This window comes from Stigmatopora nigra, chromosome 12 (genome assembly GCF_051989575.1).
Source record: "Stigmatopora nigra isolate UIUO_SnigA chromosome 12, RoL_Snig_1.1, whole genome shotgun sequence".
NCBI lineage: Eukaryota > Metazoa > Chordata > Actinopteri > Syngnathiformes > Syngnathidae > Stigmatopora > Stigmatopora nigra.
This window is the reverse complement of record NC_135519.1, coordinates 14427369-14443037: the sequence shown is the minus strand read 5'-3', so window position 1 is coordinate 14443037 and position 15669 is coordinate 14427369. Positions and strand designations below refer to the sequence as shown.

Sequence of the window (15669 nt, the reverse complement as noted above, 5' to 3'; positions counted from 1 at the left end):
AGCAAACTCATGGAGGCGGTCAAAACAACCCACTTGAAGACAGAGTTAGGCGATTTCTTTTATTCATATGGAAGCAGGCCAAGCTAGGCTGGGCTAGGCTAGGCTAGGTGGTGGCGTTCCCATCCAAGTCCGTGCCGCGCCGGCCCATTTCCAAAAGGTGCCTTGAAAGAGTCGGCTTCCGACGCGCCGTCCGACCCGTCGGAAGCCGGCCATGTTTTTTTTGGCGTGGGCCCACGTCTGAGGCGCGTGCACTTTTTGTTTTGCGGCCGGGGCTAAAGGCGCAAATGCGGACGGCGTCCATTAGTAGCTTTTACCCACCACCCCTGACCTTTGCTCAAGTGGGCTCGCGCACGGGCGGGGAGTGCGTGTGCATTAAGAATAATTCCTTGCCGTCGCTAATCTGGGGCGGGCAACAAGTGAAACATCTCGCCGGCCGTAACCGGGCTAAAAAGAGGGCCATTAGAGGCAAGATAAGAACTTAATTCACTAATCATTCAAAGACATTTGCCGAGAAAAGGTTTGGTGGGGGCAAATGGTGGGACTCCCCCCCCCCCCCTCCCTCCTCCCTTTAAGATTAAGCGGGACATTATCCCGCGTGGCCGTAATTGCTTGTATGAACTACTTTAAAAAGGATTGGATTATATCTGGGACAGCGGCCCGGGCTTACGACGCACCGCGGCGCGAGCGAGCGAGGGCCAGCCAGGGCGAGCCAGGGCGAGCCAGGGCGAGCCCGGCCCCAAGCCACGACCGGGGGAACGTAGGGGGTGGGACCATAACAAAAAAAAACAACACAAAAATTGGATTCTATCTGGAACGGTGGCGTGGTCAGGAAAGCAAATCTTCTTTCTTCATTCATTCACGCCGACATTCCGTTGGTACAAATCTGGGAAAATTGGCGGTCGGCGGTGTGCGCGCACGTGTGTGTGCGCGGCGGCGGCGGCGGCTTCCTTTGTGTAATAGCTTTTTATCACTTAATGCTTCTCTAATCTTTCATTACTGTGATGGTACACAACAATAGCGTGCTCGCCAGCACACAAAGACAATAACAATAACAAGGGGAAGGTAATCTACAGATAGATAGATAGCGTCCCAGCACGTGACGGGAAACGGGGACGCCAACCCAAGCGCCGAGAATGGCGTCCGTCCGGCCGGACGCCATTCTTTTTCCAAGAAAGGCAAGGATCACAAATCCTCCCTTTTCCTCCCTGCGTTCATTTCAACAGGGGGTGGGGTGGGGTCTTGACCCCGGACCGGCTCCCCCTAGCGTGGAAAGGCAGAAAGGCCGGAGAAGGTCGGGCCGGAGCCAAGATTCTTGCGTGGCATCTTTTCAATTCTACCGTCGCAACGGGGTCCAATTTCTTAATAACATCAACAAACCAGTCCACTTGTGTGTGTGTGTGTGTGTGTGTGTTTTGCCACTCACGTGACTGTTGTAAGTAGGTCATGTGATCCCATCATACGGATTATTAGGGAATCATTGGAAGGATTTGTGGGGATAATTGAGACTGTGGATCATAATTGGAGAAGATTGCACTTTCATCTTGAGCGTTTCAGGATTACAAGACATCTGGACACACACACACACACACACACACGCAGTGTGTGTGGCCTCGCTATTATTAGAAGACACACAGCACTGCTTCTTTTTGACACTTTCCAACAACAACAACAAAAAGAAGAAAAGGGGACATTTCGTGGAAAATTCACAAGGCCAGAATTGACGCCTGGGTCCAAGTCCAAATGGATTGGACAGCCGCTCTTTCCTCTTGCAGTACGATTTGGATCCTGTTCATTTGAGGCTGGTGACTCCCTGTGTATTTGCAGGGGGGGGGGGTGCCGGAGCCCATCTCGGGCAAACCAAGTGAAATCCAAAGGACCATAGAGAAGAAGAAAATGTTCCACCACGGGCATCACGGTCAAATCCCCCAAATAGAGCGGTAAAGGTGAGCCAGGCGGCCGTGGGCGGAGTTATTGGATTGCCGGCACGCCGTCATCAAATCAAAATGAGATTTTGCGCTAAAAAGCAAAGCTAAATGGATTAAAGGACATGGCACACAAGAAGAAGACAGCGGGCGGATTAGCGCCCAGGCGCAGATTACGCTCCATTATTCTTATTATTCCATTATTATTATTATGATCTATGACTGTTATTTCAGGTCAGACCAATCAGACGGCTTAAGCCGCTTCTTGCAAACACGTGACGTGAGGGAGCTGGCGCCCCCCCCCCCTTTACGGGACCGCCATTGCCGCCGCCTGCCCCTTTGGCGAGACCGGCGAATGGACGGCAGGTCAAAACTGGCCTTTGAGTCCTCTGGCGTGGTGGTCCAGCGGTTCCCAAAGCAAAAACCTGAAGCAAAAAAAAACAAAAAAAAAAAAAAGAGCACCCCGGCCGGGTCAGCGTGTGGTTGAGGAAAAGGCCGCCGGCCGCCGTATTAAACAACTTTGATCGGCGGGCCAGTGGGTCAGTTTAATCATGTTTTGTCATGCGTGGACATGAAACATATTTGTCAAATCAGATGAGATTGTTTGTCAAATCTGCTTTTGTGATTGAAGTGGCGCTAAAGCGGGTTTAGCCGGGACTTTAATCAAATCAAAGCAAACTTTGGGGCCGGCTCTGCCTCCGCATGGCCTTCACTTGCCGCCCGGCCATTTAGACGTCCCCCTCCGTCCGTCCGTCCCGCCGCTCCCGCCGCTCCCGCTTTTGAACGGCGGCGGTACGGCCCAGCGCTCGCCGGGTGGCCAAAAGCCACTTCCGGTAGTTGAAGTGGTTGAAGGAAGGAATGGAAATGGCATTTGTCACTTGACACCATTGTTTTTCTTTGGCCTGCTCTGTCCACCGGTCACCATTTTTTTGGCATCGTTGGCCAGGAACGCCCACCCGCCCCCCCTTTTTTTTTTCCAGGGTTGGTTTGAGATGGCGGCTAAATGTTGTGTGCCTTCATTTCCTGATAACTTGTTAATTTTATTGTTTTTGGCCCCCGACGACACGATTAGCGCCACGAGCCGCCACTCAAATCACTTAATGCGCCATTATTGAGGGCAGGGCGGGGGCGTTGGAGGGGTGGAATGGGGGGGTAGGGGGGGTGGACATGGGGGGGTGGACATGGCCCGGCGACGCGTGGCCTCCTTTCGCCAAATGACTGTTGATATTTGCTTTTAATTTAAGCAATCCACGACAAGACTCATTAACATGCGGGCGGGCAGATTAACAGCCTCCAAGCGGAGTTATCCGCCTCTTAACGCAGATAATCCCTGCTAACTTGGATTGGAGGCTACAATGAGATCAAGAGAACATGAAGAGATGGATGCCATGATGGATGCCATGATGGATGGATGGATGGATGCTTTTGCTCGTGGATGCTTGCTTTTTTGTTTTCTCCTTTTGGCTCTAAAATGTCATTTGTGGGCTCATTTTGAGGATCATTTCAGTGGCTTTGTTGGGTCAATGGTCTTCCTTTTTCGGAATTGCGAGGTCCCTTAACCATTGACCCCCCCCCCCCCCCCCCCCCCCGGCCGCCACCCTAACGAGCGAGAGACCGCCCGGCAGAAGGCAAAATGGGCCGGATCTCTTACTTTGCTCAACGGACGGCAACAATTGAACAATGAATTGTCTGTCTGGCTGTGTAGAGCCCCCCTAAAATCGCCCCCAAACCCCGCCTCTGCACACCCACCGAGCCACCCGACACGCGCGCTGCCCCACTAATTATTCATAAATGCACATTTATGCAAACGCTTAACCTCGTTGGGGCGTGAAAGAAGCGGGGGCTGTCTTATTGGCTTTTCCTATCATCTATTTGCATAGGGCCAGCCACGATGCTAATGGCCACTGAGCAGCCACCTGGAGCTGGTCTGCTCCGACGCCGGGCATCTCGCTAATTAGCGGAAGGACGCCGTTCTACAGCCAGTTGAACGCTCGGCCTACTCAAACACACCCGCGCTCTCTCTCTTTTAGTCGCCGCCGTTGACGTCGGTGTCGGCGGTTTGGGGCGTCGGCGGCCACGGTCGGCGTCCGCTTCCAGGGGGACGCAAACGGACGCACCAAGCGGAGAGAGTAAAGCACTAAAGACGTTAGGTGGGGGCGCTGGCTGGCCGCTGACCGTGGGGGTCAAAGTGGCTGGACGGGTTTAAAAATACCAACAAAAAAAAACAACAACTTTCCTGACGGGTTTAAAAATACCGCCCCCCCCCCCCCCCCCCCCCCTCCAAAAAAAAAACAACAACTTTCCTGACTTGAATCCAGACTTTTGTGTTTGCCAAATGACCTCCTCTAATCCCGTGCATTTTAAAAAGCAATTAGACTCAATCTTCTTATCAGATAATTAAAGCAAAATGAAGCTTGTTTTTAGTTTTGCTTTAATCTCTTTCGCCTGAATCACCCCCCCCCCCCCCCACAACCAGGCCCCCATAACCAGGCCCCCCTCCAAGCACCCCCCCCCCCCCCTTCTCCCCCATCCATCCCAAACGCTCTCTACCAACAAAGCCACTTGGACACAATTTCAGGTCTAAATTGAGCGAGCAGGTGGCTCACGGAAGGAGACATTGGCAAATGTGGACAAATGGCAGTCAAAATGATTGACAGCTGAAAAGTCCCAAAAAGCTTGCAATGCCAAAAATGCAATAGAAGCCAAAGCGACCAAAGACAAAACACAACTAAAAGAGCACAAAAAGAAAGGTGAAAAGCTCGGAAAACAAAGTCTGAAAACAAAGTCTGCTCCGTGTTGGCCGGGATGGGCTCCAGCGCCCCCCGTGAACGCCACAGAAAGCCAATGAATAGCGAGACGATATGATGATTTTTTTACATTTTTTTTTACCTTGCTATTGACTTGACGTATTTCATTCCTTGTTAATTATTTCTTGGACGGATTGGATGGCTTGAAATGAAAAACAGGCTTTTGGCAATTGCTCCAATTTTATCATCCCGCTTTTCTTGTAATACTTTTTGTTCAAATGCAATGTCTAAAAAGTAATAAAAGAATCATTTGTGTGTGTGTGCGCGCACGCACGTTTGTGTGTGTGTGATGAAGATGAAAAATGTTAGCGCACGCGCAACGGCCCAAATAATCCTGATCGGATTGAAACATTCAAATTGGTGCAATTAATCCTCCCAGATTGACACGAGAAGACGGGCCCCGCCCCCTCCCCGGGGCCGCGTCCGGCCCGCCCATTGGCCGGCGGCCCCGTTCCCCTTTGGCATAAATGCGGCGGCGGGCGGCGACGGGCGCGCGTTGCCGGGCCATGTCGGACGTCGCGCGGGACAAAGTGGGCTCGCCCCAAAAGCCAACGCGCCTTCACGCGCCGCCGGGCCTCCGCTCCAAAGGCTTCGCCATCACCGACCTGCTGGGACTGGAGTCCACGGCGGCCTCGGCGCCGGGGGGCGAGGTCCGTGCCGCCGCGGGACTTGGACCGGGTCTGGGTCAGGCTCTGGGCCAGGGTCTGGTCGGGGGCGGGGGCGGCGGCGGCGGCGCCGCCTTCCCCTTCCCGGGCGCTTCGCTGCCGCTGGGCCTGGGCTTCCTGTGCAGTCTGGCGGCGCAGCAGCCGGGGGCCGGGACGCCCTGCTTCCTGCCGGGTCACCTGCCGCTCCTGCAGAGACCCGACGGGCGCTTCCTGCACTCCGCCGCCGTCGCCGCCGCCGCCGCCGCCGACCCCCACCGGGACATCTATTCCGGTGAGCCTCCCGGCCGCCGTACCGAGCCTTCGGATGATGAGAAAAGTTGTTTTAGAGGCGGTTTTAAAAGGGAATGACGGATGTCCCGGGCTTAGCCGTTAGCTTAACGTGTACGATGACCATAAAGGCTTTTTGGATTGGCTTTTCCTCCTCCCGCTGACCTTTTGACTCTCTGGGCAGACGAGGAGGTCCTGTCCGACCACAACGAGTCCAAAAACTGCTCGTCTTCTCAGAAGAGGAAGAAGCGGAGACACAGGTGAGTCAGCCGCTCAGCCAGCATAACAACTTTAGCTCATCTCATGTGCGGAGGAAAAGTTGGCTAGCTCTCTCTTCTCACTCCTTCCTCCTTTTCTAGACACTCATTTGAAGTAGTATGGGCTCTATTTTGGAAATGACGATTCGCTCAATGAGCAACAGTTAAAACACAGACAAGAACCCTTTTTCTGACCTCACATAACTTACTTTATCTTGCAACCTAACACAGGACCGTGTTCACGTCGCACCAGCTGGAGGAACTGGAGAAAGCTTTCCACGAAGCGCACTACCCCGACGTGTACGCTCGAGAGATGCTAGCCGTGAAGACCGAGCTGCCCGAGGACCGCATACAGGTGGGCGACCTAAAAAAAACACACACAAAAAAAACAAAACGGCTTTTGAAAATGCGTCCGTTTGTCCGTGGCTAACAAATCTCAATTGAGATATGGAAAAAAAAAAGTCGATACATTGTCCGCTATTGACAAAGATAGACTGTCCGGTGTTGACCGACTGGGGAGGGAGGCTTGGGCGGTCCAAGTGGTTTCGGCAATGCTTCGCCCTTCCGCTAGAGGGAACCAGAGCGGCGCCGAAATCCCTATTCTCAAGCGTTGCATTTATCTTGTTTGTTGGTTGACTTGGCTTCAGGTGTGGTTCCAGAACCGCCGCGCCAAGTGGCGCAAGCGCGAAAAGTGCTGGGGCCGCAGCAGCGTGATGGCCGAGTACGGCCTCTACGGGGCCATGGTGCGCCACTCCATCCCGCTGCCCGAGTCCATCCTCAACTCGGCCAAGAACGGCATGATGGGATCCTGCGCTCCCTGGCTGCTCGGTGAGCCGCATGCACGTCAGTGCCACGCACGCACCCAAACCGGTAAACCGGGCACGCACGCACTCAAACAAACAACAAACCGGTAGACCGGCTCACTTTGACATGACGGGCCACTCCCAAAATTGTTCCCATGGCCGTCACCGACGGCTCGGATTCCGTTCGGGATCCGTTCGGGATCCGTTCGGGATCCGTTCGGGATCCGTTCGGGATCCGTTGGGGGCGGCGGCGAATACGTCGTCTCTTTGTCCCAGTTAGAATGGTCCAAATAATTGGAGTTTGCACGGTTTGTTTTGTCAGGAATGCACAAAAAGTCTCTGGAAATGTCCAAGAAGACGTGTCGGCCAGATCCCCCAGAGTCAAAGTGTTCTCCCGACGCCCTGCGCCACGCTCCCGACGCCGGGGAGGCGGAGCCCGGGGGTGGCCGGGGCCCGGACCACGAGGACGAAGATGAGGAGGAGGAGGAGGAGGCCATGGACCTGTCCAGCTCGTCCAAACAGCCGCAAGATGACGGGGAGCGGCCGCGCTGAGGAGGACGCCGTCGTGGCCGCCTCGTCCACAAAGACTGCGATAGCCGCCCGTTAGCGTGCCGCCGGCCGGCTGAGCGGCGACGTCCCTCCCACGACATTTTTGTCTGTATTTACGGGTCGACACGACAGGCGGGGCTGCCCCGCCTTTGCACTCGTGTGGCCGTGCCGGTCGCTAAGATGGCGCCGGTAGCTGTCGAAAAACATTGTACTACTCTCCAGATTTGATGAATCTTCCCGCTGTTCCTCGTTGTTTTTTTCGACAGAATGCACGAGCTGTTCACGTGCTGGTGGCCGGGGGAAAACCTTTGAAATGGGTCCGAAAACATCTTGCCGTTGTTATATTACCGTTTGTCGACCAGGTCTACGCGACTTTTGTCCTTTGACGTTAGCTCGCTAACGGCACAATAGTGCGCCGTCTGTCCTAAAACATTTGACCAGTATTATTGTCATCGTGTTTGCGGGCAAAAATTGCTCGACCCGTTAGCCTGCCAATGGCTAAATGCTAAGTTAAGGCAAACGTGTGAATTTAAGCAAAATGCTAAGTTAGCACGGGCGCTTGCAATTTGCCGTGAACTATGGACAGCTTGTGTTTGCATAAATTGATTCTATGGTCCATTTTTACACGTCTTGTTTCCGTTGTGTCTGATGTTAAAATCCTCTTATTATGGAACTTTTTATGATGTGGCAGCTGCAGCTCAATACAAATATTTTTGGAATTCCGTTGGCTTCTTCTGTACGAGTCGCTCAATTTAGCTCACTGATCGTGAGCCAAGTTAGCAAAGTTTTCCCCATAAAACCCTTTGAACGGGCTCAGCAAGAGCGGCGCTTTGATGACGACACACGGCTGTACTAATTACAGCTGCTGACCACCGGAGGGCGATGTGGTGCTCGCGCAAAGTAACATCTACCTTGACACTGAACGGCGAGGAAAAAAAGGGCCTCATTCGGGGACAATAACATGTCCAGCTGTTTAGTGGGGCGGTTCGGGAGACCGTCGTCATTGCTTTCTTGGCCAAGCGTCGACGCTTATAGCTTTTATTTTGTAGTCTTAGGAAACACCGTCGATTCGAGCGGATGTGCTACGTGGGGGCGTCACGGCGGCGTTTCCGGAAGAAGAGGACGGGGCAGGAAAGGTTTGGGTGGGGGGCGTTCCGAGCTAAAGCGAGCGTTGACCTGAATTGAGCCGAGTCGAACCGAGCTGAACCGAGTCGAAGCCAAGCGAACCGCCCAACAACATCCCCTTCATCCAAGCAGCATGAACGAGACGGCGGGCTTACGCTTCCGGAGGCAAAACAGGAACAACGTCGTCACGGACACGCGCGCCGAGCACGTACACAGAGGCAAGGGGTGAGAAGGAAGGGTCTCGCGGGGGGCGGACTTTTATCGCCGTCAACGGCACCAGAACCGCGTCGCTCGCTCCTTTGCCAATCGGGAGGGGGCGCTCGCGAGAGCTCCCTCCCGGTCCGTTCTTCAGCCAAATAAACGGGCTGCCTCTTGCGCTCCATTTCTCACGGGCACACGTCCAGTCCGTCGGAAGTGCGAGCGAGCGAGTGAGCGTTTGTCCCTCCCACGGATTGGACGTCCCTTTTGAAAGCGGGAAGCATGGCAGTGGCCAAGGAAACGACCTTTCGTGACCGTTGGTGACCGTTCACCTCCATTCACATCAAAGTCGAGCGCTGTACTTGTGGTGTGCCCGCGGGGCGAAGCGCTTTGGATTGACGGCGGTAGCGCGACGGGTTCCACCGTCCAAGGATTTGAGGATTTGCGGCAAATGACGCCACTTCCCGCCCCCTTCCCAGGACCTACAGCGGGCGCGTCTTTCGGGTGACCTTGCTGTCGCTGGGCGGCTTCCTGCTCTTGCCGCTGCTGGTGGTCCTGCTGCTTCTGGAGTCGCCCATCCGGCCCGACGTCCTGCTGTGAGTCGCCGGGGGACTTTTAAGCGTGGAGGGCCGAGGGGAGCGGGACGGGTCGGTGGGAATGGTCCAGAGCGCCGGCCATCTTGTGCTCCGCTCTCCCCGAAACGCAGCCTGAAGGAACCTCCCCCCATGACGGGCTGCTGGGAAGCCAACGCCAAACTACGCCTGGCCACCAGACTCTACGAGGATGCCCTGGCCGGTCCCGAATCCACGGCCAACGTGGGAGGTCAGAGCGGGCCGTCGGCGCCGCCGCCGACGCCGCCGACGACCCGTCGGGCCGACGGCTGACGACGACGCCGCCTCCGGCAGATGTGTTTTACAGCGGCACGGCGGACGGGCGCATCGTCAAGCTGATCGGGCGCAGGGTTTTCACCTTGGCCAGACTGGGAAAAACGCCGTGCGGTCAGTCGCCTCCCGCCTACTCGTCTTTTCGTCCGTTACAGAAAAAAAATGTTTGGATTGGTGCCATCGTTCCACGCGGGTCAAGTGGGCTGGCCTAAAAAAAATGACGCGACGGGGCTTTTGCGCGCGCGCAGGTTCGCCGGCGGACGAGACCACCTGCGGGAGACCCCTGGGGATCCGGGTGGGGCCCAACGGGACTTTATTTGTGGCCGACGCGTACCTGGGCATCTTTGAAGTGGACCCCGACACGGGTGAGACTCGCCGGCGCTCTTAGAAGCCACGGGAACGCCACGGGAACGCCACGCCGGACGGCCCCTTCCTTGCGCTTTGTGACTTTCCAGGCGAATCCACGCGGCTGGTGACGGGGGGTCAGACGGTGGGCGGCAGGAAGCTGCTCTTCATCAACGACCTGACGGTGACGCGGGACGGCAAGAAGGTGTACTTCACCTCGTCCAGCAGCAGGTGGCATCGCAGAGATTACCTGCACCTCATCATGGAGGCCACGCCCGACGGACGGTAGGCAGGCAGAGCCGCGCCCCACGGCCCGCTGGCGGGTCGCCCTCATCGGCCCTCCCGTCAGGGTGATGGAGTACGACGCGGAGAGTGGGGAGGTCGGCGTGGTCATGGACAACCTGCGATTCCCCAACGGCATCCAGTTGCTCCCCGACGAGGAATCGGTCCTGGTGGCGGAGACGGCCATGGCGCGCATCCGAAGGTGAGCCCCGGAAACGAGAGCGTCTGGGGCCGGGCGGGGGGGGGGCGCCGCGCCACCGGGTCAGACGGCGCCTTTGGACGGGCCACCCACGCGCTCCACCGCAGGGTCCACGTGGCGGGGCTCAACAAGGGCGGCATGGACACCTTGGTGGACAACCTGCCCGGCTTCCCCGACAACGTGCGTCCCAGCTCGGGCGGCGGCTACTGGGTGGCCATGTCGGCCGTGCGCCCCAACCCGGGATTCTCCGTCTTGGACTTTTTGTCGCAAAGGCCCTGGATCAAGAAGCTCCTCTTCAAGGTAGTTTTTTTTGGGTTAGGGTTAGGGTTTTGTCTTGGATTAAAAAAAAACAAAAGCCCCCCCCCAAACAAACGTTTTCTTTTGTTCGGTGGCTTTTCTGGGCGTCCAGCTGCTGAGCCAGGAGACGGTGAGCAAGCTGGTGCCGCGCTACAGCCTGGTGGCCGAACTGGGCGACGGCGGCGTCTGCCGGAGGAGCTTCCACGACCCCGGCGGCCTGGCGGCGGCCTTTGTCAGCGAGGCGCACGAGCACGACGGCGCCCTCTACCTGGGATCCTTCCGCTCGCCGTACCTGGCCAAACTGGACCTGGGCCTGGTCTCCTAGCTCGGCCGGTCCGGGACTTTGTGCTGGAAACTGCTAATAAAGCCAGCCCTGCGGGGGGATAATACTTTTAGGGATGGCTTATTTGGGGGGGGGGGGGGGGGGGGGGGGGAGTCTTTCTTTGTAAACGAGGCATTTCCCGGCGGTCCACTTTTGCCATCCTTTTGTTGACGTGTCAAAAGTCCACGTGGGCTTGGTGGAATGATGATGACTATGAGCTGGGACCCAAAGCGAAAGGGGGAGTGACTTTGGTCAATGCAGCCGACAAGTGATCACGTGGCCAAATCGGTATGAGATGCCATGACGAAATGAGGATGAATAAAGTCATCTAATCCAATTCAATGTTTTCCGTGGGACGGGGACGACGCACACTATTTTCGCGCGCGCGACGAGACTAACATGTCCATTAGAAAAGAAGAGTTTCTTACCGTTCGCTCGGCCGTCGTCACGCTTCTTTGCTTCGTCAAGCTGGACCGGAAGCCACTTCCGCACGGACGTTCTTCTGGCGTGGGAGGCGATCGGGTCGGACCCGCGACTTCCGATTGGCCGAGAAGAGCGGCGGCAAAGGCAACGCGTAGGCTTGTGGCATGACGTCACGCACGCACTCACCCACGCTCGTCACAAAGTGCCACCGTGGTGGCAACGGCCGTTGTCTTGTTTAGTATGTGAGGCTGATCCATCTCGCGACGCGCACTTTTTGTTTTGGACGGCCGCTCCAGCGTCCGGCAGCGTCCGGCAGCGTCCGGCAGCGTCCGGCAGCGTCCGGCAATAAGGCCAGCCGTCGGGCAAGGCGGGTAGGAGGGGCGGAAGCCGGAGGGGCGGACGCCGGAGGGGCGGACGCCGGAGGGGCGGACGCAGGACCATGTGGGGGCGACGGCGCACCTCCTTGGCTCCGGCCAACACGGAGAAGGTGTCGATCAAGGCGGAGGCGATCCGGCCCATCGTCCTCAAGTACTTTGAGCGCATCCTCCCGGCGCAGTGGAGCCTCCTGGCGGCCGGGAGCATCGACTCGGAGACGCAGGTGATCCTGGCCGACATGTGCACCGACATCACCCAGAAGCTGTGCGCCGACACCATCCGGGTCATCATCCCCGAGTTCAAGGAGCGCATCCAGAGCGCCTCGGCCTCGGGTTCGGCCTCGGGTTCGGCCTCGGCCTCGGCCGGCCCGGAGATGCGGCTGAGCGTGGAAGGCGAGGGCCTGAACGGCGCCTTCGCCTCGGCCCTCAGCGTCCCCGAGCAGCGCAGCGAGAGCTCGCAGAAACTGGACTCGCTCTTCAAGAGGGAGATCACGCAGAGGGTCAGCCGCACGCTGAGCGGCGCCGCCGGCCGCCTGGCGCCGCTCATCTACGTGCCGGGCACCTTCACCAAGATCGAGGTGCTGGCCAAGATGGTCCTGCTGGCCTGCGGCTCGCTCAAGGTCTACCTGGGCAAGATGGCCTTCTACACCAAGTGCCTGGGCGCCTGCTGGAAGAGGGCCAAAGCCTCCCAGTCGGCCGAGTGCCACTTCGACCTCCCGGAGGCCACCCAGGCCGTGGTGGAGATTCTGCGCAAGTGGACGGACACCGACGACCGGTCCACTTCGCTGCCGTGGGTCCCGTATACCGTGGATTAGTATTCCGCTCTATGGCTCCTTCCCAATGAATTTCCAATTTTCTCTCTCTCTCTCTCACTATCCAACTCCTTCTCTTGTTGTCTCAGGGCCCATTGCGACCTGCAGAAAAAAGCGGCGGAAATCGTAGAGACCATCATCAACGACCTGCACTACCGCGAGTCGCCCGACGAGGGCGCCGCTCGCTCCCCGGCCCCGCAATTCAACCTGTTCCTGATCAAGGACCAACTGTGCGACTTCTTCCAAACGTGCGTCTCTCCTTCCGACGGCGACGAGTCGTCCCGCCGGCGCCACTTCCTCAGCTTCTGCCAGAAGAAGTTTGACGAGCTCACCCGCGACCTGGAGAAGGTGCGCTGCCGCTGCATGCGCACGCAAAAAGGAAAAAAGAAGAAGACGGCGGCGGCGGCGGCGGCGGGAGCGAGGGCCGCCGGAGCCGAGGCGGCGGGGCCCACGGCGTCGGACGACGACGACGACGAAGATGAAGAAAGCCTCCTGACCTTCCAGGGAATCCAATCGGGCCTGGAGGACGTTTTCCGCAAGTCGTCGTCGCCGCCGGGCGCCGACGAGCTCCAGCTGGAGGCCGACGAGTTCTCGCGGGAACTGGCCGACAAGATCTACCGCTTCATGACGGCCAATCGCACGGCCGTGCGCTCGGACGCCGTCTGGAGGAGATACTCGGAGCCGCTCATCCTGGAGGTGGAGCGCGAGAAGCCCCAGAACCTCCACGTTCTGCACAGGATCGTGGAGGACACCTCCAACAAGTTTGTCCAGCAGCTGCTCCTCTGGTTGAAGATGGAGCCCGTCACCAGGCCCAGCCGCGCCGACCGTGTCTACGGCTGCTTGAGCGACATCGACGCCATGGTCGCCGGGGGCGCCCCCGCCGGGCCCCAACACGCCTCCCGGGACTCGGGCGGCTCTCCGGGCTCCGACGGGGGGAGCCCCACCGAGGCGGGGCGAGAAAAGGCCGGGGTCCGGAGGTGGGTGCCAAAGCTGACCTAACGCCGTGACCGGGCGTGACCCCACGTGACCCCACGTGACCCTTCCCCCCCTCTGCCGCCGCCACCACCCAGGCCCAGACGGGTGACGAGCGCGAGATCCGAGAGCTCCCCGGACTCGGAGGACGCTCCGGGAGAGGGGACCGTGGCCAGATCGCGGGGGACCCGGCAGACGGACCACGGCCAGCGCTTGGACACGCCGCCTACCGGCAGCGTGCGCGAGGCCTGGCCTTCGCCGCTGCGCTCGTCTTCCAGGTAAGCGCCGCCATTTTCAAAGCTACATTCCGCCTCGCTTCTCAATGGCTCGCACCCCCTCTTTCTTTCCACCCAGGGCGGCGTCCAAGAAGAAGGGCGGGCGCGAAGCGGAGGTGGACGTGACCACGTACCGCTCGCCCTCCGTCCTGGAGGAGATGGTGACGTCGCTGGTGGCGACGCTGGTGGCTCGCCTGCTGACGCGCTTCCAGAAGGCGCACAAGCGGGCGGTGGTGTCGCGCGACGCGCTGCCCGTCGTCCGCCGCGTGTCCGAGAAGGTCCTGCGGGACCCGCGCCTGCGCGTCATCGCCGAGGTGGACGTGTACGACGCCGAGCGCGTCACCGAGGCGGCGGCGACGGGGCTCCTGCGTCTGTTCCGGCGGGGGCTGGCCGAGGCCTCGCTGTCCGACGCCGGCGCTTTCGACGACGCCCTGCTGAGGGAGCTGCTCGGCGGCCTGCGGGCGTTGGAAGCGCCGCCGCCGTCCAAGAGCGCGCTCTTCATCTCGGCCGCCCGCAAGGCCTTCTCCCGGACTTTGCGCGGGCCCCCCCGGGGCGCCGACGCCGACGAGTATCGCTTGGACGTCGGCTCGCCGTCCTGAGGGCCCCCCCCCCCTTGGGGCCAAAGGTGTCACGGGAAGACGGCCGGGCCAGCCAGAGTAGTGCTTCTATCTTGATGATTAAAAACCAGTTCCTTTGAGGCCATTTGTCTTCTTCCAAAAGCAACCTTAATCTTTGCCGAAAGCCGCGTCGGAGCCTCGGGGCGTCCCAACCTGGCGGCCGGCGCATTTTTCTTCCGGGCGTCGCTTGTCGGCGGCGGATGCCACGGGGACACGTGAGCTCGGGGAGGGACGCGCCTCGGGAGAAGGCGGCCGAGTGGCGGTTCCGGTTAGGCCGGCGACACCCGCCCGCCCCATTCCATCGCCGTGGCCCGCCGCACCCGATTCCCGGGCGCGTATAAAAGGGAGGCTCCGCCCGGCGCCCGCCACCCGGCGACAACATGGCAGACAAGTTGCTTCAGGGACTCAACGTGGACAAAATGCTCCAAAGCGATATTGGCCAGAAGGTTTTGGTGGAAGTCTGCAAAGATAAATTAGGTGAGAGCGTCTGGGTGGGGCCAAACGCCCGAGAGTGGCCCGGGATCCACGGAGCCGCCGGGTCAACGAGAAACTTCATTTGGTCTGCGCCAACTATCCTTTGGCCATTTAGTTTTGTAAGCTTAATCCATAGGCACCGTTTTTTCATATAGTAGCTTCTTAAAAAGTGGATTTTGGGTTGCTTTTATTGGGATCAAGCCAAATCCAGCCATTGAATTGGCCAAGGCTTGCTTTGTCGATTTGTTTGTCCCAATCGCTGGCACTTTGACCGGAGGCGGACTCACGCCGGGCGCGCTCCGTCTCTTGTCCTTTGGCAGAGGAAGGGATCGACATGCTGAAAGGAGGCGGAGCCAAGTCTGAGGAAGGCGAGAAAGGGGGCTTCAACTTGGGCTCCTTCATCGGCGGTAAAGGCGACTCGGAGGACAAGGGCGGCATCGACTTTGGCGGCTTGGTGTCGGCTGTCACGGGCGGCGAGGAGAAAGACCAGGGAGGAAGTCAGTCCTCTGCCGCCGCCGGCGCCGCCCCCGCTTACTCCGGCCTGCTAACTTTATCCGGCTTTCTCAGTTGCAGATAAAGCCGCCTCGGTCCTGAGTGACCTGTTCTGAATAGACGCCAGCGCCTGGCAGAGACGTGGCGCCGTCCACACGCCTCCATTTATGAAATAAAACAAATGATTGGGAAAAAAGAGACTCTGTGATGGCGCTTTCTCCAAATGAAGAACGGACGTCCTTCCGCTCGCTAGATTCATATCCCGCGTCTGCTATGGGGTTTGCCGCAAGGCGTTGGCGTGAACGGGA

At 58.5% G+C, this 15669-nt stretch overlaps 4 protein-coding genes and 1 long non-coding RNA gene across 6 annotated transcripts; 4 read left to right on the top strand and 1 right to left on the bottom strand.

The window, feature by feature from the left end:
• Window positions 1-4470: 4470 nt before the first annotated feature.
• LOC144205105 (uncharacterized) lies at window positions 4471-6815 on the bottom strand. Its single transcript, XR_013328006.1, has 4 exons — window positions 6388-6815; window positions 6128-6282; window positions 5827-6045; window positions 4471-5692 (listed from the first exon to the last, which is right to left on the bottom strand). It is a non-coding gene; the product is annotated as an uncharacterized LOC144205105 (long non-coding RNA).
• On the top strand, window positions 5181-7989 carry vsx1 (visual system homeobox 1 homolog, chx10-like). 2 transcript variants are annotated; one of them, XM_077729190.1, is made up of 5 exons: window positions 5181-5665; window positions 5846-5921; window positions 6150-6273; window positions 6566-6761; window positions 7044-7989. In XM_077729190.1, the coding sequence occupies exons 1-5, from the start codon at window positions 5197-5199 to the stop codon at window positions 7271-7273; spliced, it is 1095 nt and encodes a 364-aa protein (XP_077585316.1). In that variant the 5' UTR covers window positions 5181-5196; the 3' UTR covers window positions 7274-7989. The 2 variants fall into 2 exon arrangements, with proteins under 2 accessions (XP_077585316.1, XP_077585317.1); XM_077729191.1 differs by having other exon boundaries at window positions 5182-5665; window positions 6566-6746.
• Window positions 7990-8189: 200 nt separating this feature from the next.
• On the top strand, window positions 8190-10989 carry apmap (adipocyte plasma membrane associated protein). The gene is made up of 9 exons (XM_077729189.1): window positions 8190-8620; window positions 9073-9189; window positions 9300-9415; window positions 9499-9591; window positions 9726-9842; window positions 9933-10107; window positions 10172-10306; window positions 10411-10603; window positions 10713-10989. Exons 1-9 carry the CDS (start codon window positions 8529-8531, stop codon window positions 10923-10925), a joined length of 1251 nt encoding a protein of 416 aa, XP_077585315.1. The 5' UTR covers window positions 8190-8528; the 3' UTR covers window positions 10926-10989.
• Window positions 10990-11029: 40 nt separating this feature from the next.
• Window positions 11030-14475, top strand: LOC144205099 (uncharacterized). The gene is made up of 4 exons (XM_077729186.1): window positions 11030-12509; window positions 12621-13508; window positions 13602-13781; window positions 13858-14475. Exons 1-4 carry the CDS (start codon window positions 11785-11787, stop codon window positions 14375-14377), a joined length of 2313 nt encoding a protein of 770 aa, XP_077585312.1. The 5' UTR covers window positions 11030-11784; the 3' UTR covers window positions 14378-14475.
• A 147-nt stretch (window positions 14476-14622) lies between these two features.
• On the top strand, window positions 14623-15557 carry LOC144205104 (uncharacterized). Its single transcript, XM_077729193.1, has 3 exons — window positions 14623-14872; window positions 15190-15366; window positions 15437-15557. The coding sequence occupies exons 1-3, from the start codon at window positions 14776-14778 to the stop codon at window positions 15475-15477; spliced, it is 315 nt and encodes a 104-aa protein (XP_077585319.1). The 5' UTR covers window positions 14623-14775; the 3' UTR covers window positions 15478-15557.
• Window positions 15558-15669: the final 112 nt, after the last annotated feature.

Bases quoted from the DNA above. Each gene is read 5' to 3' on its own strand.
- apmap (XM_077729189.1), top strand. From the start codon at position 8,529: ATGAACGAGACGGCGGGCTTACGCTTCCGGAGGCAAAACAGGAACAAC. The intron at 8,621-9,072 runs GTGAGAAGGAAG...CCCCCTTCCCAG, and splicing joins CACGTACACAGAGGCAAGGG to GACCTACAGCGGGCGCGTCT. The intron at 9,843-9,932 runs GTGAGACTCGCC...GTGACTTTCCAG, and splicing joins TGAAGTGGACCCCGACACGG to GCGAATCCACGCGGCTGGTG.
- LOC144205104 (XM_077729193.1), top strand. From the start codon at position 14,776: ATGGCAGACAAGTTGCTTCAGGGACTCAACGTGGACAAAATGCTCCAA. The intron at 14,873-15,189 runs GTGAGAGCGTCT...GTCCTTTGGCAG, and splicing joins AGTCTGCAAAGATAAATTAG to AGGAAGGGATCGACATGCTG. The intron at 15,367-15,436 runs GTCAGTCCTCTG...CGGCTTTCTCAG, and splicing joins GGAGAAAGACCAGGGAGGAA to TTGCAGATAAAGCCGCCTCG.
- LOC144205099 (XM_077729186.1), top strand. From the start codon at position 11,785: ATGTGGGGGCGACGGCGCACCTCCTTGGCTCCGGCCAACACGGAGAAG. The intron at 13,509-13,601 runs GTGGGTGCCAAA...GCCACCACCCAG, and splicing joins GAAAAGGCCGGGGTCCGGAG to GCCCAGACGGGTGACGAGCG. The intron at 13,782-13,857 runs GTAAGCGCCGCC...CTTTCCACCCAG, and splicing joins CCGCTGCGCTCGTCTTCCAG to GGCGGCGTCCAAGAAGAAGG.
- vsx1 (XM_077729190.1), top strand. From the start codon at position 5,197: ATGCGGCGGCGGGCGGCGACGGGCGCGCGTTGCCGGGCCATGTCGGAC. The intron at 6,274-6,565 runs GTGGGCGACCTA...ACTTGGCTTCAG, and splicing joins TGCCCGAGGACCGCATACAG to GTGTGGTTCCAGAACCGCCG. The intron at 6,762-7,043 runs GTCAGTGCCACG...TTGTTTTGTCAG, and splicing joins GCTCGGTGAGCCGCATGCAC to GAATGCACAAAAAGTCTCTG.